At 35.5% G+C, this 20,652-nt stretch overlaps 1 protein-coding gene and 1 pseudogene across 9 annotated transcripts in view; both read right to left on the bottom strand.

Annotated features, from left to right (window-relative positions):
- Positions 1 to 20,652, bottom strand: part of Senp7 (SUMO specific peptidase 7) — a 156,813-nt gene that overhangs the window by 32,311 nt on the left and 103,850 nt on the right. For all 9 annotated transcript variants that reach the window (XM_046455277.2, XM_046455281.2, XM_046455282.2 and 6 more), the window contains 4 exons: positions 14,618 to 14,736; positions 9,856 to 10,037; positions 8,178 to 8,517; positions 6,553 to 6,710 (listed from right to left, as the gene is read on the bottom strand). In XM_046455277.2, coding sequence (XP_046311233.1) covers positions 6,553 to 6,710; positions 8,178 to 8,517; positions 9,856 to 10,037; positions 14,618 to 14,736 — 799 coding nt within the window. The remainder of the gene's footprint in view (positions 1 to 6,552; positions 6,711 to 8,177; positions 8,518 to 9,855; positions 10,038 to 14,617; positions 14,737 to 20,652) is intronic.
- Positions 10,969 to 11,618, bottom strand: LOC124099984 (large ribosomal subunit protein uL13-like; annotated as a pseudogene).

Here is a 20,652-nt window from a genome sequence, read left to right as displayed (position 1 = left end):
TGCGGGAGACATGAACAGCAATCCACAGAGGAAAGGGCAAATGGCTGAATGCCCATACAAAGCGCGAGGCAGCTGCAGCTCCGGAGCAGGGAGCGACAGGACGTGTGTGTGGCCATCTAAACGCAGACCCACCCATCAGCACCAGCGTAAACCTTTTAAAGCACCCACGGAACGCTTGCGCTACGAGGGGTACAGGAGCATGACAGCTCCACGCCCGCTGCTCCAAAAGTGCTGGCCATAACTGGCATAGACACAGGCCAAGCCGGCCGTTGCTCCCGCCCACAGGGACAGAAGCACAGTATGGCTGCCAAGCCTCCACGCCCGGAGCTCAAGGAGCCATAAGCAACAAAGCCCTGAATGGCGGCCTGCAGCGACGCAAGCAGGACCGCCACCCACCTTTGGCTCCGGGATTCTGACGGGACATCCCCAGGAGCTCCAGCCCGGGGCAGCCGCTGGACAGCGGATGGCGCTGTGGTTCGCTGCAACCGCCCGGAGCCTAGCCTGGCCGAGCCCGGCTTCCCGCTTCGCCACGCGCCAGCTGGCCCGTCAGCCAAGGGAACATAGGGCCACCCTGCCGACCTCCACGAGCCCGGGGGACTAGTGAAATGCCCACGCCTTTTTTTTTTTTTTTAAATCATGATAACCACTTACAAAGCGCAGGCTGGACCGCCAAGACACCGGCACAAGTCGCTGGGCGCAAGACCAGCCCCAGCGTGACGAGGTGGAGGTGGGGGAGGATGACCGAACACCAAACAGCCTAGCTCCAAGGATTTTCGCCTGGGAGCCTAGGGCAAGTGCTAGCGTACCTTCTCCCCCAAGCGGCCCACCCCGGCGGGGAGAAGACGGGATCAAAACGCCAAACCAGCCCCAGATGCGAACGGCAGCGGTAGCGGCTGGTCGCAACAGCCATGCCTGCTGGCTCCACGCTGTTACAACCGCTGGCGAAAACACAAAGCCGCAAACGCATCACTGGGCACAACAAGGGTTCAACCAGAACTGCTAGTAATCGGACATGCGAAATGCACACGACCTCAAGAAAATTTGGGGTTACACGTTGGGTCCATGCTTTAGCACGAAGAAATCCTTCTGCCTAGTGGCTGCCCGACAAAATGGCAGAAAAGTCCCGCCTCCCGCGTTTCCACAGGCTTTCCTTTGGTCCCTCCCACCGTCAATCAAGCAGCTCTGCCTCCCATTACTAATATACTTGTTTCTCACTCAGGCTTTTGACAACCAGAATTACAAGACCTGCGCCCAGCTGTTAAAAAAATTCCTTCATGATTTTAATACATTCCCACTAATGAAAGATATTTATTTTTCAGGTAAAATTTGATTTGGCAAACTCCTCCATTAAGTAACCTGATTTTTTTCTCTATAGCTTTATTATTAATAAAAAATTGCAATAATGTCACAGGAATAAGAGAGATTTTGCATACCCTTTTTCATAACTTAACCTTCTTTTTAGGAACTATATTTGGATGGATTTGACCACTGTGAAAACAAGCTGGCACCAAAAATGTTTACACAGTGTTTTCATGATGGCCAAGAAATCCTTCTTCCTTTCATTTCTAACTATGTAATTACAATAAATAAAATATACATAAGGATCTTATTTTAGCTACATCATGTGACGTTACATAAAAGTGCACTCCTAGTTGAAAATAAGTGATATTTTAAGAACGACATGGTTTCATAAGATTTACATAATTATAAGCTATTTATACATTTATTATAAGCTATTTATATATTTATTTTTAATGCATATTTTTCCAGTTATTTAAATAATCTTACTCTTTAATTCATAACATAATTAAAATATACGTGTCTATTTGCTTCTAATTGTTTTCCCTCAACAGGAAGCATTTAATTTATACTTTTACTTATGCATTTTTCTAATGCTCTGCCTTTTATAGTTAAAAATATTTAAGATAAATGTAATTTGTTGTAAAATACTTACTTCAAGAGATACTACATTATAAAGTTTAAAATATAACCATCAAATGATTTCTAATTCCTAAATCATTATTTAGGTTTTTGTAAAGAGACAGATATAATTCTATGAAACAAAGATGTCCAGAAAAATTCTCACTAAAAAATAACAATTATTTAAATTCTAAGACTTACAGGAATTATTCCAAATATAACCATGGAAGAATTCTAGAAGGAGGGGCTGGGGATGTGGCTCAGTAGCAGAGTCCTTGCCTTTCACATGTGAGGCACTGGGTTCGAGTCTCAGCACCACATAAAAACAAATAAATAAAATAAAGGTTAAAAAAAAAAAAAAAAGAATTCTAGAAAGATAAAAGGATGCTTCTCCAGAGAAAAAGCACACATTAGAGAGTCATAAGAGGAAGAAAGAAATCGTCTTTGGGTTAAAAAAAAAAAAAAAGTCTTTATATATTCTAAGATTTTAATGAAAAAAGGATTTTCCTGAATAGGGAAATCTTTGTATAATTGTCTAGACAGTGATATAGAAAGTTGAGACAGTTTGAAAACAGATATATATATATATATATATATATGTGGCTGGACTGACTATATGGACTGATCAATTCTAGGACATTTCAGGCTATTCCCGATACTAATATACTGACATAAGCTAAGATTTTTGTCCATATTCTGACATAACAGAGCTTATTAAACATTAAGCTTATACTTAGTAATTTTGCTGTTTAAACAAGGATTAAATTTTTAGTAAATAAATTCACATCCTTGATTAAACAATAAATTTCTTTGAATACTACCTAGAGTTCTAATTTTGAAACTTCTCCTAAAAAATTAAAATCAGTAATTATGATTATTACTTCAAATTCTTACATATTATTTCTGTTTTATTAGATATTTATGGGATTTAAGAGAGCATTTTATGCTTATTAAACACATGTATTTTCTATTCTGGAAAGATATGTGTGTGTGTGTGTGTGTGTGTGTGTGTGTGTATATATATATATATATATATATATATATATATATATATATATATTTCTCATGCCCTTAGTAAAGGCTACAGCTCCTAAATTAAAAACTCTGCCTCTGTCTTCTTTCCAAATTAAGATGATCATTTAAATTAATCTAGAGCTAATTTCAAGGTACAAATTTTTATATACAGCTCATTATATTCTTCATTTTTGGTAATTCTGTTAAAATCAAAATCAAATCATACATTTAGTAAAGGCAAAGTTTCTATTTAACATGGTCCCTTTCCAATTCATTAATGTTGAACTTAACATAATAGATGACCTTTGTCAAATTTTATGACCAGCAATAAATCCCTTCTCATTATTCAAATACTTGCACTATTGTCAATAAATTAAAACCAATGATATTATGACTTATGCCAGCATTTTATTCAATTTTAATAAATAAAAAAGGCAGCAAACAGGACCCCATATGCACACACTAGATCTTACAAAATATTTCAAAAATTTTTCTTAATTGTGATACTGAGAATCTTACTGCTGCTGAACATAATTTAGTAAGTTAAATCAAATTTCAAAAGATAGAGTTTAAACTGGTCACTGTAGAATGGCTGAAAAATCTGACACAGGAAGGTAAATTTCCAGCTGCAGAGTTTGCAGGAATGCAGGCTTTTCAAGCTTGACAAATAAGTAAAACTTACGAAGACTTCTATGGACCCATTTCTCAGGTACACGTTTAATGTGCTTTGCAATGTGGACTAGAAATCCATTCATGTAACTGCATTAATTATATTGACTATAATGGTCAGCTATCTAAATTGTTCCTATGATACATGCAGGCTGTCTAAGAATAACTTTCGAGAAAAAGACAGCATATGAGAAACCTAAACCAGCCAAACATGCTGGTCCTTTGAAATTAAGACTATATTTATATATCTGGAAAACTGTCAAAATAGAAAGATTGTTAAAATAGAATTTCCCTGTACAGGCCAGTTATTTACAGACTGGTCTCCTAGAATTGACAAAAATAATTACATGAGGATGCCATAACTCCTAGAAGCTTTAACCCTCAGCGAGATGGTGCCCAAAAGGATGTGTGATGCTAACTTTTGCCTCCAGAATTCTGCATTACTGACAGGCCTAAAGTGTGAGGATTAAAAGAGAAAGGATGATAAATATCCTGTAAGCTGTAAAAAAAAAAAAAAAATGCAACTTGCTTAATTGTATCACTAGTTATAACAGAGGAAAAGGACACTGATTCTTCATCAACGTTCCATTGTCCTATTGTCAGCTAGCATTTCGGAACTATGGCATTCTGAAATTAACATTCAGGCTTTGAAACAGCTGCATGCCAATTAATTAGACCTCATGAGCCTTAAAGTGATTACTTAAAACGCTACTCATTGTTTCTATAATTACAGCCTTTGTGGCTATGTCTCAAAACTTACAACATGTGAATTTTCTTAATAATTTGACTTCAATTACTTCCAAGATCTCCAATAGTCAGATGAATACTGATGGAAGGATTGGAATGAAGTTGAACACTCTAGACGCCACTGTAATGACTAATACAAATGAGCTCTATGCTCTATGGTTTGAGGAAAGACTTAAATGCCATGTCTGTGTTACTATGGCCAAACACAATGTTTCCCAATAAAATTGAGAAAGGATTAAAAATCTTCTGATGAGTATTTGGCAGAGTAATAATAATAACCTGGATCTTTCAGAGTTAATTAAATGACTTTAATCCTAAAAATATGTTAAAACATTCTATATGGTATGTTATTGAAATGATATGTTTTCTAATTCTTTTTGTGTCTCAATAGTAGGTCATGATGACCTCGGACCAAGAATCCAGTGACTGAAAGATAGAATTCCTCAATTGCCTTTATATACTAAGAAAGGGGAAATATGTCAAGAGCTGCCACACAGGAGCTGAGTGCCCCCTAGCTTTGAGTGATGGAAATGTGGAGACTGGCTTCCCTAAGCAGGAAGCAGGTGGATCCCCATCTCCACTCAGCAGGGGAGCAAAGCTTTGGGATATGGATGGAATGTTCTTTCAAACAGTCTCCCCCAATAAAACCAGGGTTTGAGGCACGCTCCTCTCTTTCTTTCTTGCCTGCCTTGCCCCTTTGTGGGTCAGAGGAGCTGTCACAGAACCCAAAGGAAAAGGTATTTTCTCTTTGTGTGATTATTTCGTGCCAGCCCAGTTCACCTGTTGTGACCCTGACTGATTTATCTGTGTGTCGAGACACCCTCTTAGCCTCCAAAGCCACTGGGATTACAGGCATGCACCACCAGTAATGACACTTTTAATCATAAATATACCTAAGCCATTAAGTAGGCTATTGACCCAATTTGGCAAGAATTTTAGGGAAAACCCAGACCACATCCAGATATCTGTGTAGAGTTTCAACTGCAAAATACCTATGAAACAATAATCTAACTGCCAAACTGTTTTTATATATCTGACCAAACTTTGTCACACTGCAAATTAATAGCCTCTAAGATTATCCAAAAACAAGCCACTAGGGTATGGTGGCCCAGGCCTGTAATCCTAGGGACTCTGGAGGCTAAGGCAGGAAGAATGCAAATTCAAGGGGAGCCTTACCAACTTAGTGAGACCATGTTGCAAATTAAAAAATGAAATAACTCTGCACTGGTGGTCACTGATAATCATTTCTTTAAAATAGGATAATCAGAGGCTAATAAGGACATGAAAGAGGACTAAAAATAAATGAAGAAGGACCTACCTACATACTCTCTTCAAAGGATTATATAAAAAAAATTGATTGCCATTAAACTAATACATTTCATTTTATTAATTTCTATAAGAAGGAAAAGATGTCAACTTTAATAGGTTTCCGAATCTGCTATAAATGTTTCATGTTATTTAATAATGTGATCATATGAGGTAGGTACTATTATCCTTATTTAAAATGTAAGGAAACTCAGGCTTAAAGAATTTAAGTGATTTCGGCTGGTCACAGAGGCACATGCCTTTAATCCCAGTGGTTCGAGAGGCTGAGGGAAGAGGATCGTGAGTTCAAAGCCAGCCTCAGCAAAAGCAAGGTACTAACCAATTCAGTGAGACCCTGTCTCAAAATAAAATAAAAAATAGGGCTGGGGATATGGCTCAATGCTGACTTTAATCCCTGAGACCTCCCAAAAGAGAAGTTAAATGATTTGCCCAGATGGCAGAGCCAGGATTTGAGCACACACCTGTATATCTGCAGAAGGCATATCATTCCTTTATCTCATATTGCCTTAATAGTATGTGAGGAAAAGGATTTTCTAGTAGCTACAGTACTCCAAAAACAAATGAATATTATACACTATTCTAAAAAATGTTTTGATAAAAGTTATGCATATGAGAATTTTTAAAAAGTACTTAAGTCAAAGAATATTTAGACAGAATAAATATAAATGATTAGAAAAAAGTGACATATTCCTTTCACTTCAAAAAACCAAATATTTCACTCAAACTAATACAAAAGTTTTCTCAAAATACAAACTAATAAAATTTACAATTTGTATTACATTATTCTGCTTATTAAAAGAAATAATGATTATCCAACTGATTATCCAACAAGTATATTTTTCATTATTAATCTAAGAGAAGGCAGAAATAAATTACCTGTCCAGATTCACAGGAAACTGGTGGTAGTTCTGACAATGGTGATTCAGAAGTACTCTCCTTTTTATTAGTAATCTCATAGTCTTTCTTAGATTGTAATTTAAGAATTCCTGAACTTTGATGGTCAATGGGTCCTTCTTCATCACTGGAAACAACAACTAAAAAGGAAACATGTATTTTGAATATGTCACAATAATCACCTATCAAATAAAATACTTTCTAATTAGTGCAATCAATATCTTGAAAAAATCTCATTAAATTTAATCATCTAAATTTATTCAATTTAGAAGTAGACTAATATTCATTATCATATTTGCCCTAGTTCTATATAATATCTCCATATCGGTACTGTTATTCAGTTATTGATCTGCAACCTTACCTTCTATAGGATAAGCAACTTTAAAAATGTTTAAATTGATAAGGAAAACTGCTCTAGTTTGGGTATTAAGTGTTCCTTAAGGGTTTGTGTTAAAGATTTGGAACTCAAAGTGGCATTATTGGGAGGTGAGGGTATCTTTGAGATGCAGGGCCTAATGGGAGGTCCTTAGGTCACTGGGTTGTGGCCCTAAAGGGGATCTGGGGCCCCATCTGTCCAGTCATTCCCTTTGCTCCATGTCTCATAATATGAGTGTTTCGCTCCACTATGTGTTTCCTATCACCAGAGGTCCACGCAATCTTGTACTGGAATCTACAAAACTGTGAGTCAAAATAAACATTTTCTCTTAGTAAGTTAGTTATTTCAGGTATTTTGTTACAGTGATGGAAAGCTAATAATACAAGACCTTAGGAACAACTTCTAGTTCTAATGGCACAATGTAGTGTGCCATTACAGTAAACTGCACTTGAAGCCCAACTATATTCATTGCTTCTGGAAGTAATAAATACATAGCTAAGGGATGATTTGAGAGAATATTTACTGTATATTCTTTAGAACCTCATGAATTTTTTGGAGCATGTGAATACATCAACAATTCCAACGTTAATTAAATAAAAATTAATGATAATAGTTAAATAGCACTTAAACTTGGCTGCATTAACCAAATGATAATAATTAATGGTCCTTAGAGAATCTTTTTTAAAAAGTACTGAATTTTATACAAGGGGGACAAATGAATGTCAGTAGAGGGGGCAGAGAGAGAAGAGGGGAGGGGAGGGGAGGGGAGGGGGGATAGTAGAGGATAGGAAAGGCAGCAGAACACAACAGACACTAGTATGGCAATATGTAAATCAATGGATGTGTAACTGATGTGATTCTGCAATCTGTATATGGGGTAAAAATGGGAGCTCATAACCCACTTGAATCAAAGTGTGAAATATGATATATCAAGAACTATGTAATGTTTTGAACAGCCAACAATAAAAATTAAAAAAAAAAGTACTGAATTGAATCACAGTGATTAGTTTAAAAAAGATACTCTGCTTCCAAGTGCTCCATTCACTTGCCTAAATTGATATTATAAGATTTATAAAGGAAACCTCCAAATCCCAGGACATTTTCATAATGTTCATACATTTTGCAGTCATGTCATAACAGTTTATTGCCTTAGCAAAATCTGTTTGAGAAGAAAACACTCCTGAGAAAATCAAAGAAAATTAAGTGCCTTTACAATTCTCCTGTCACTTACTTGGCTCAGCCGAGATCAACGATTGGTTCCCTTCACTGTGTCCAGTTAGAAGAGGCTTTTCTACTGTATTCAACTCATTCTTATCCTTTTCAATCACAGAAGAAATCTCCACTGTATTACTGGAAATAGAGCTCTCAAAATTTTCAGTGGTTGAATAGTCAGTGGCACTTTTGGAAGAAGCACTCATATCCAACTCCTGACTACCACATGAGGACAGTTCAGTAAAATCACTTTCTACAGGTTCAGGTGTAATGTCTTCAAGCAGTGTTGAGGTCTGATGATAGTCTTTACCTGACTTTTCAAACTCATTAGAGATTGCTGAGTCATTTTCTTGTCCTTTCTGAACATAAATGTATAGAAAAATTAACATTTTTATAATTTGGCTTCTTTAAAACCCTTTTTTAAACCTTAAATTCCTAAAGAATAACATAAAAAATATTACATCATTTCTATAACTACATGAATAGAAAAATACACAATTATACTACATTATACTTGGCAGTGTCTCCTATGTACAAAGATATAGGGTTTGGTCTGTCCAATCTGATGCCTAAACAATTTTTTAAAGGGTGAGAGGGGATGCCCATCTTTACAAATGGCTCAGATGGTCTCCCGTGATCTACATCAACTTTACAATGAGAGGATTTCTTTTCAAAAGTAATAAGGCCACATATAACTAACTGCTTTGGTAATAAAAACAGAAAATTAACAGGATAACAACATTAAAAATTATGAAAACCAATGCCTTCAACCTCTCCATGACTATATAAATCTAAATCATGTTCATATTTATAACTAAAGGCACTACAAAGTCCTTAAATTGTTTGTGAATCAAAGGAATCAAAAAGCTGTCTCCCTATGGTTTTACTGTATAAGAAGTCTTCGAAAATAGGAACATTATATATTAGATATGGCAATTACTTATAATAAATTCCCTAAACACTAAATAAATATGAGCTTCAACAATCTGGTAAGTAAAATGCTACTGAAAAATAAATCTAATAGCAGTTTTACAGAGCAAGGGACTGGACAGTATGATTAGTATCTGGTTAAAAAAAAAAAGTATGAAGGATTTATTTATACAAGTCTTATAACTACATGAAAAACTACATGGATATATACACCAAACTACAAGTGCACCAAATTACTTAGGAGAGAATGGTATCAGAGAAAAAGGAACTTTAGTTTTTTTATTATTTTCTAATATGTGGAATTTGCTCCAATAATTGTACTACGGAGAAAAGTTACATAATAAAATATTTTTAAATAAATAAAGATAGGCCAGGTGTGGTGGTGCACTACTGAAATCCCAGCTGCTTGAGAGGCTAAGGCAGGAAGATCACAAGTTCAGGGTAGCTGAACAACTTTGTGGAACCCTGTTCTCAAAAATAAAAAGCACTGGGGTTGTAGAGCTCAGTGATAGAGCACTTGCCTAGCATGCATGGGGCTCGGTTCAATACACAATACGGCAAAAAACAAACAAATAAATAAAATAATAATAATAATAATAATAATAATAATAATAATAAAAAATAAAACAAAGCTAGAAAAGAACCAAAAAAGAATTAAAGAAAGCTGATGAAAGAAGAAAGTTGGGAGAACATTATTTGACTATAGTCAACTCATTTTTATTACTGCACAAAATTATTTCTGATGACATATAAATACTTCTACTTACTCTTTTTTCTGTTGGCTTATCCAAAGAAGTAGAATTATGAGATTCAGATAAATTATATTTGAGTCGTCTTCTTGCCTTCCTGGAGATCAGAGTGGGTTCCATTTTTGAATCAGAATATGTAACATCCTTGCTTCTGCTCTCATCTTCAAGATAGTCACAACCTCTACTTCCACTGTTAAGATCTTAAAAAAAAATAGAAAAGGCATATATATGGCCAAAACATTAAAAAAAATCCCTTTTAGAGGAGTTCAAAAAAATATCATCAAAACTGGGCTCAGTAGCAGAGCACTTGCCTCACATCTGTGAAGCGCTGGGTTCGATCCTCAGTACCACATGGAAATAAATAAATAAATAAATAAGGTATTGTGTGCATCTACAACTAAAAAACTATTTTTTTTTTTTTAAAAAACTGCTACACTACTTCCAAACCTCATGAAAACAGACATCCACTGTAAAATCACCATTTGACATTGGATGAATAAAAAAGCATATCTTTTTATTAACCTATTTACACAAAGTAAATGTATATTATTATGTAATGGATATGATATGAGATGAGGAAAATATGGAGAGGGAATATCCTTTGTGGGATCAATCAAATTGAAGCAATCAAACCATGTTTTTCCATTTTCTGTGAATGCATTTGGTGGTAACATGACAAAAAAATAAAATTTAGAAAATTCATGTCTTAAAAATATTTTGATAATTCACTGTGGTTTTATAAATTGTCTTTTTAAAGTATCATTCTGAAACCCACGCCGATAATCACTAAAAATGCTTAGTATTTCAGTTATCAAATAGACGTACTAAACAAAAATACTTTCTAAAAATTTCCTCCTAAATAACTGAAAGCTATCCTGAGTTATTTTGTTTTCTAATCTACGTGAGTACCAACTCAAAGTTTACACACAGCAAGTCAAAAGCAGTCTACTTTAATTCATAATTTACATCTAATACTGACTACTCTTTTACATTCATTCAACATGACACGCCTTCTCTTTATTCTTGTTCTTATTCTATGTTCACCAACTCTTAATAACTAACATCCATGATAATATATCTATATCATTCTATAAAAGGAACACACTGGGACAGAATTTTTTTTTTTTTTTTTTTTTTGGCATAAACAGTCTTTATTGGGCTCAGACCAGGAGTCCATTGGTTCTGAGGACCTCTGTGAACTTAATTTTCTTCTCCACATTCTTTTCTGCCTGTTTTCGTAGCCTCATAAGCTGTTTTTTCTTCCGGTAATGGATCTTGGCTTTCTCCTTTCTCTTCTCCTCCAGGGTGGCTGTCACTGCCTGGTACTTCCAGCCGACCTCATGAGCCAGGCGCCCCAGGTAGGCAAACTTTCTTGTTCGCTTCAGTCGCACAACCTTCAGGGCAGCAGGAACCACCATCCGCTTTTTCTTGTCATAGGGTGGTGGAATCCCATCAAACACCTTGAGGCGGTCCAGGGCAGCCTGGCCTCGCTTGGTCTTGTGGGGCAGCATGCCTCACACTGTCCTCCAGAAGATGCGACTGGGGGCCTCGAAGTGGTAGGCCACGGGATGGGTTGGTATTCATCCTCTTGCGGAGGAAGGCCAGGTACTTCAACTTGTTTCTGTAGAAATTTCCAGAAATGTTGATGCCCTCACAGCGCACAACCACCACCTTGCGGCCCAGCAGTACCTGTTTGGCCAAATGGCCGCCAGGCGGCCCAGGAGATGGCCTCAACCATCCAGCACTAGGACCTGCCCCTCCGCCATCTTCGGCAGCCGCCTGGGAAAGACTGGGACAGAATTGAGGACAAAAACTCTAAAAAGACAAATGCCATTCAATTTCCAAAGAAAATACTCTACTCCCTCTCCCAGGGAAACAAACTTTCCCCAACTCATCAACACAATACTTTAAAAAGCATATTCAATTTTTTTGCAATATTTTAAATTATAAAAATAGTCTAATATCTAAAAAGTTATATTGTTTTATAACATAAATATAAATACTATTATAAAAGACCAGTGAAAGAAAAGGAGCTTAAGAAAACTTTTATAGTTTTATAGTTTCCTTTAAACAATTTACTATTTGCACTTCAGTTAAGCTTTTCTCAGGGAAAACAGGAATAATTATTGCATAGAGCTACACATTATAAAAAAAGATTCTATAATATAAAATACACAATTTAATGTGAATATTCTTAGAATATAAAATTAAATAGATGACAAAAATATTTTAAACAAAAGAAAATTGTTGAGAGCCACAGCCGAAGGGGCCCCAGCAAACTTCCAGCTGCCGGCTGATGATTAGCTCACAGCAGCCCCAGCAACATCTAGCTGATTGGCTCCTATGCGGTGATGCTCATTGGGCTGTTTCCCTGCCCTTTCAGACCACGGAGCTGCTCATCGGGGGACTTTTTTGGCTCCGCCCACGTGACCCAGCCAATCGGCCTCAAGAGCAGGAGGATTGTGGGAGGTGAAGAGAAGCTTGTGTGGGAGAGAGAGGCTTGTGGAAAGCCGGTGGTGGCAGTTGGGCTCTGAGGGTTTTTCCTGAGGAGCTGTGTGGTTTGGTGTGTGGTTCTAAAAATAAAGTTAGTTTCTTTTGACAAGTGGCTCCTGATTGTGCCCAGCCAGACTGCCGCAGAAAATTGTCCAGGCACAGTAGTGCACGCTTATAATCCCAGAAACTCGGGCAGCTGAGATAGAAGGATCAAAAGTTTGAGCCCAGCCTCAGAAATTTAGCAAGGTCCTAAGCAATTTAGTAAGATCTTATCTTAAAATTTTATAAAAAAAAAATTTTAAGAAGTACTGGAGATGTAGGTCAGTGGTAAGTACCCCTGGGGTCAATCCCAGTATAAAAGAGAGAGAAGAAAGAGATAGAGAGGGAGGGAGGGAGAGAAAAAGAATATTAAATATTTCCAGTGTATGATTATGGTAAAAGTAAATTCCAAAGACAAACCATGTGCTACAAAAAAAAAAAAAAAAAAGGAACACCTGGGATTTAATTCAGAATTTCCATTATTTTATGTTTTTCATTAAATAATAAGTATTAGTTATCCATAGGAGAGCAAACATCCTGAGTTTAAATAAAGATTCAATGGCTAATTTCCTTAAGAACACTTCACCTACCATTTTACCTTTAAGGATTCAAAACACTATAAAGTGCTTCTTTTATTGTACACTTTTCCCTAATGCAATTATAAAATTCTCCTGTGACACTGAGATAATTACAGCCAGTCCCTTATAGCCTTGGGTTCCACATCTATGCATTTAATCAACAATTGATGGTGTACTGTGTGATTAGGCCTCCAATGTTTACATCTGTACTGAATATGTACAGACTTCTTTTTTCTTGTCATTATTCACTAAGCAATACAATGCAACAACTATTTACACAGCACTTACACTATGTTATCTATTACAAGTAATCTAGAGATTAAAGTATATAGGAGGATGTGCATAGTTTATATGAAAATACTACATCATTTCATATATAGGACTTGAGCCTACACAGATACTGGTATCTGCAGAAGGAAGGAGAGAGGAAGAATGTATTGGAACCAATCCTCTATGGATATAGAGGGACAACTATACCTAAGGAAACAAATAGGAACACTTACTATTCAAATATTCCTACCCTCTGCAGTAGATGTAGAGGCTAAAAATTATCTTGAGAGTATCTATTTCTAGGAAAAGCATAGTTCATACAAAAATAAACATCTTTCAGTGTCCTTCCTGATACTACTTAATGACTGAGTTTCTTTCTCCAAAGATTGCCCTCATAAGAGTTTAGTTGGCTTCTTGTATAACATAAAATTTATTACTCTAGTTTCCTTTGGACTTTTTTCCCTTCGGTGAAAAAGGTTACTAAAAAATAATTTAAATAGCTGTATTTCAAGTGAATTGCATAAGTATTTCATAGTGAGTAAAGGAACTTTTTCTTGTGTAAATAACTTACAAATCCCTCAGAAAATAAAATAACCTGAACTTGTTTTAAGCTATGAATAATCCAAGAGACCTCTGGAGGTGTTCAATAATCCAAGAGACCTTTGGAAGTATTTTACAAATGGCTAATACAGCAAGTTGTTTTTATACAAATTTTGGTAAAATATTTTTAAATCTTCAAAAAGGAGAAAAAGTCATCAAATCATTAATCCTATATGTGAGGAGGCCTACAAAGAATTTTCAGAAGTCTGGGGTATATTTACCTTCAAATTTGCTAACAGTGGATTTTTTGGCATCCTTCTAGAGTTGAAAGAAATTCTATGAATAAAGAATGTATTTCACAGCAGAATAGACAGTGAGAAGCTAATAATAAAAATTCAGTTAGCAATAATATCAACATCCATGAAAACAACACAATAGCTAAATTAACATTACAAATTTATAGCTACATCTTTTTTTTTAATATTTTAAAGTTGTTGATGGACCTTTATTTTATTTATTTGTATGTGGTGCTGAGAATTGAACCCAGTGTCTCATGCATGACAGGCAAGCGCGCTACCACTGAGCCACAACCTCAGCCTCTATAGCTACATCTTTAGCCTCCATAAAAAACAAAAAGAAACAATACTCAAATTTAATTTGGGGATTAGACAAACAAATCAAGAAATATGTACTAAAGTACATAAATAGTAGATTTTGCAATTTTCTTTGTGTTGCTAAATAACCTACCTTTGCATTTGTATCCTTCCCATGTAAGATGAAATATTTATTTATAACTTAAAATTTCTATAAATGCAGTATGCAAAAATTCAAATTCCAACAGTTTTCTAAGGTTCACAAACCTTTAGGCTGAGTGTCAGACACTATAGGAGAAAGGCCATCATCATCTCTTCGCTTTTCTTTAGTGTTTACAGCCTGCTTTGCAGAAATGTTATCCACTGTCTTACTTGATTGTGAATCCCTGCAAAACAGAATTGTATTATATGCAATTCTAATAAAGTCCAAATGAATTTCGAACCCAATTGGCATATATTCAAAGTAAAAATCCAACAGGTTACATATACCTTCCTACATGAAAGACTAAATAATCTGGGCAAAGATAAAATAATCAACTCCGATTTGAGAAGTTCTCGTCAGTATTGTACCTTTAAATTCCACATGTCTTTGGGGAAAACAGGATATACATATTATAGGATTATGTACACGTAAAATGAGCAAAAGAATAACGTTATATAAATATTAAATAAGTCAAAGTGGTTTAAAAAGGAGAATTCTAGAACACAAATTTCCTGATAATCAAACTTATGTATAATAAAAAAAATTACAAGCCAAAGCTAATTATTAATAAATTTCAAGCATGGTTCATGTATCAAAAGATAAATACAAATAAAGTTAAGAATATAGTAACAAATTTATCCTATAGGAAATAGTTTAAAATCTAAGGTATTGTTTAATATTTCAATATAGGCTGAGTGCAAAATGAGTTTGGGCATGATGAACATAATATTATTTCTAATAAAATTTGTCAATACAAAATATACTACCATATGTAATACACACACATGAAATCAAATTTAAAATCTGGACAAAAGGGATTCAAACTATTTGGATCACAGATAACTATGAAGAGAAAATAAGAGACTCAGGAAATACAATATAAAGAAGGTCTTAACTTTCTATACTATTTCTTTAAAAAATAAAGACAAATTTGATGTAAATAAGGAAAATACTATTTAAATCTGAGTAATACGTAATATGATATTTTTCTTGGTACTTACATACATATTTAAAATAACATAATTTTTTAAATGTAAGGTACTCACAACTAAGATAACTGTAAGAAGTGATAAAAAGGGACTTTAAAGACAAGTAACACATATGCTTCTTTATTTTGAGAGTAATGATTGGGACTATGAAAAATTAGTTGTAAGTTTAAAATCAACAGTATCCAACAGACACTATACTACATTGGTAGTGCAGTATCTTGGTAAAAGGAACAGCTACTACTGTTATTACATTGCTTATCCTTTTCATATTTACTTTGGTATAATTTTCTTTACTTTTACGTTTCAAATTAAATGCCAAATATTCAAAAACATAAGGCTCAGCCACTTTCACCTACAAAAAAATTTCAACTAAGTCAAATCATTCCAGCCCTCAATCCCCAAGAATCAATCTTGAAGGACAAGAATCTAAACAGACTACCACAAACTTTCGTTTATTAAAGAAGAAGAAGAAAGCCTCAAGAAAGGTCAATTCACACCACTCTCTCAGCAAAATGATCACCACAGGCACTATAAATAAAGGTAGATTGTGATCTAACTAATGAAAAGATTAAATGCTCAGATACTCATGCTTCCCCTGAGCTAAGAAACAAACGGTGTAATAATCCTTGTTTTCTAGCAAAACACACATTGGAAAAAAATTTAAATTTTAACTGTAAACTACACTATGAAGTGTATTGTTATGGAAGAAAGATGTTATATAGTAGGAGATTTTCTTGACCAAATACAAACATTAAATGGTCACAGGAAACACAATAAAAATAAGTAATCAATTATTTTCAAAAGATAATATTGTTTAATTCAAAAAGCACATACAATGAGGCCAAAATAACTATACTATCTCAACAAAAATATCAACAAGTTGGGAAGACAGTAGAATGAATTGGACATAACTTTCCTATGTTTTTTTTTTTAAGTTTTCTCTCTCTCTCTTTTTTTTTTTTTTTTTGTTGTTGTTGATGGACCTTTATTTTATTTATATGTGATGTTGAGAATCAAACCCAGTACCTCACACGTGTTAGGCAAGCGCTCTAATACTGAGCTACAGCCCCAGCCTCGACTTTTCGTACGTTCTCATACGAATATATGACCAGTGTAACTCCACATCATGTACAACCACAAAATTGGGAAGTCATTCTCCATGTAGGTACGATATGTCAAAATACATTCTACTGTCATGTATAACTAAAAGAACAAATAAAAAAGAAATATCAACAAGTTGTTTTGTAGAATTTGACAATCCCATTCTGAAATGTACATGGTATAAATCATATACATTTAAAGACAGTTCTTGGTATACATTTTTAGATAGCAATTTTGAAACATTCCATCCTGTTGTGACAAAAGAAAGTGAATGAAATGGGAATACTCAAAGTCCCTGAAGGAAAAATACTACAAATATGCACATTATTCAAGTTAACAAATAGATAATGAAGGATATGGACAATAGGCTCCAGGGAACTTCCCTTACTATTCCCTTGCCTGTCCTCCTACCATCAAAACTCCCATTACCTGGCCCTGCTTAACCCTATAAAATCCAAAGCCTTGTTGCAGCCTCCACCACTTCCCCTCAAAAATGTGCCCCTCCATTTTTTAATAAAGCATCACTGGTCCATTGAGGTCAGCTTCCATTTTCCTTTTCTTTTTGTATTCTCTTTCATGTGCTTTTATTTGGTACCAAAACCTAGGATGGGGAGTTCAGGGCTCTTTACCATCCCCTGTCCTAAAGAACCTTTACCATTTTTTCATATTTCCCTTCTATTTCTCTTGCTCTCTTTTTAATCAAAGAAATGAGGCCCTTCGCGCTCTCCATTTCCACTATAAGCTCAATGGTGGCTGGTACGCAACCAGAAATTGACCCCAGTCCTGGGCTAGATTTTTGCTGCCTTACTGCCACATGGATGTAGCAAGGACCTGTATCAGGTCCTTTATTGCTATGAGAGATATCCTCCTTCAAACTCTATTCACTCCAATTCCTTCCTTATATATTAAGACCTCTGGATCAGAAGCAACACTGGCCTTCTCATTCTTCAGAGAGATAAGATCCTTCCCACTCTCTCACAGTACATCTTGAGTTACTGCTGCTTGTGGTAAAGACCACTTCACAATAACACTCATAGGTATTTTACTATCTTTATTCTACACCTGTGAACTGTATATCTTAAGTTCCTTGAGAATGGTCATTAGTCACATAGGCCAAGAATTCAAACCCACCGATGTTGTAATGGTTAAGAAATTATTTCAAATTTCCTGTAAAAGCCTCATGTAACTTCAGTTGGGGGCCCAGAATTTCAGAGCACAAGATCATCTGGATCCCCAAGCATAAATAAACCTGAATTCTAAGTGGTCCTTGGTCTCTTGCTGAGCATGATTTCAACGACAATACAATGGATTTCATTAAAATTAAAAACTTCTGTGCATCAAAGGATACTATCAGGAGAGTAAAAAGACAAACCACAGAAAATATCTGCATATCATATTATATCACAAGGTATTAATATCAAGAATACACAGTGTAAAGAACTCTTACAACTCACTCTCCCCCAAAATACCCAATTTAAAAATTAGCAAATTACTTATAATAGACATTTCTCCAAAGATACAAAAATGAACAACAGCATGAAAAGATATACATCACTAATCAATAAGGAAATGCAAACCACATCAACAGTGATATACTATTTCACACATATTAGAATGGTTATCTTTTTAAAAACACAGAAATTAACAAATGTTGGCAAAAATGTGGAAAAACTGGAACCCTTATACACTCTTGATGGGAATATAAATAGCACAGTCATTACAAAAGTTTGATGGTTTCCAAAAAAGCTAGTCCCAAAATTATATTACAAAACTAAACACAGTGTAATACTATTGGGTTTTAAGAAGGAATTAACTTCTTATATAGGAGGTAACTGAAATAGACACATTCATAGAGACAGAAAATAGATTAGAAGTTACTAGGGGCTTAGGAAAGAAAATGGGGAGTTATTTTTTTAATGGTAAGAGAGTTTCTATATTTAACATATGTTGTGAAGGTTGCCCAACTATGCAGACACTGAGGAGAACCGTGCTATGAAAAAATAAACCACTAAAAGATAAATATTGTTATTCCACTTATATGAAGTACTTAGAATAGTCAAATTCATAGAAAAAGAAAGTAAAATGAGGGCTACCAAGGACAGAAGGGAGAAATTTGGAGTTATTTGTTTAATGGGTAGAATTTCAGGCTGGAAAGATAAAAAAAAAGTTCTGGAAAAGAATGGTATTCGTAGCTGTACAAAAATGTACATACACACACACACGTGTGTGTGTGTGTGTGTGTGTGTGTACAGTCTCTCTCTCTCTCTCTCTCTCTCTCTCTCTCTCTCTCTCTCTCTGTATGTGTGTGTGTGTGTGTGTGTGTTATGGTTTAGTATATCCTCCAAAAGCTCAAGTGTTGAAGGCAATGCAGTAATGTCCAGAGGAGACACAACTAGATCATGAAATCTCTGACCTCATCAAGGGATTTATCCATTTGAAGGATTAATAGTTTGAATTACTGAGAGGTGGTAACTGTAGGCAGGTAGGGCATGGTCAGAGGAAGTAGGTCACAGGAGATCTGGCCTTGGTGACCATATCTATCCCTAGCCCCCTCTTCTGTCTCTCTCTGGTTCCTGGCTGCAATAAGCTAAGCAGATTTCCTCTGCTGTGCTCTTCTGCCTTGATGTTTCTTCCTTGGAACCAGCCAACCACAAATTGAATCTTGGAAACCATGAGTCAAAGTAAACCTTTTCTTCTCTAAATTGTTCTTGTCAGATATTTTAGTCAAGTGACAAAAAGCTGAATAACACACATACTATACTGGTGGACATCTTAATCCATTTTGGTTTGCTGTCACAAAATACCTGGAGCTAGACATATTATAAAGAAAACAAGTTGATTTAATTCACAATTTTGTAGGATGAAAGCCCAAGATCAGGTGGCTCCATATATTAGGCCCTTGGGGAAAGCCCCCACTGACTGTCTTATAACACAAGAGAGAAGCAGAAAGGAAAAGAGCTACATGTATAAGAGGTCATGTGAGACAGGAAGCCAGAAATGGATGCAGGGGCCAAGTTTGTGCTTTTATAACAACTTTCTCTCTCTCAGAAACACAGATCACACAGTAATTACAGTAATCCCTTCTGGCGACAATGCCCATAATGACTCACCTTCCTTTAGGCTTCACTTCTTAAAGGTTCCAGCACCTCTCTACATTGACATACTGAGGAGCCTCTAGCACATGAAACATTGGGGGACACATTCAAACCACATCCAAACCACAGCAGTGGATATGTCATTATACATTTGGACAAATCCACAGAATGCATAAAACCAACATTGAGCCTTAACTTGGGTGATAATAATGTGTCAGTGTTGGCCCACAAATTGTAACCAATGTACCTCACTGTTATGCAATGTTAATAATGAAACAGGCTGCTGACATGTGGGGATAACCCTACCCTAGGAAATCTCTGTACCTTTCATTCAACTTTACAATGAAACTGAAAGTGTTCTAAAAACATAAAAGCCATTTTTAAAAAAAAATCAATAGATGAGAGAAACTGGCTAAAAAACATTTTAATATGTATAATGAATGGATGACTTATTCTAGTTTAAAGAATCATAATGTAAATTGGGAAAGGACAGAATGGCAAATCTTACAAGAGAAAAAAAAGCAGCAAAATACTAGATTCAACTTTGAGAGTACTCAAGAAATATTAAAACAATAGATGGAATCCTTTTACCTTTATAAAAATAGTGTCTTAGGTCATTCAGGTTGCTTTCACAAAATACCATAAACTTAGTAGCTTACAAACAACAGAAGTTTATTTCTTACAGTTCTGGAGGCTATAAAGCCAAAGATCAAGATGTCTGCAGATTCAATGGAGAGCGCCCACTTATAGTTAGACAGCTCACCCTCCACTCTAACTCACGTGGCATTGGGTACAAGGGATCACTTTGGGGCCTCTTTTATAAGGCCATTAATTAATCCCATTCATGAGGACTAATTCTTGAGGACTTAATTACTTCCAAAGGCTTCTCCACCACCTCTTGATACCATCACTATG

This window comes from Marmota monax, unplaced genomic scaffold (genome assembly GCF_021218885.2).
Source record: "Marmota monax isolate L192 unplaced genomic scaffold, Marmota_monax_Labrador192_F-V1.1 WCK01_AAM20220418_F8-fsc00053, whole genome shotgun sequence".
Lineage (NCBI taxonomy): Eukaryota > Metazoa > Chordata > Mammalia > Rodentia > Sciuridae > Marmota > Marmota monax.
The sequence above is the reverse complement of the archived record's forward strand: the minus strand, read 5'-3'. Positions and strand labels throughout refer to the sequence as shown.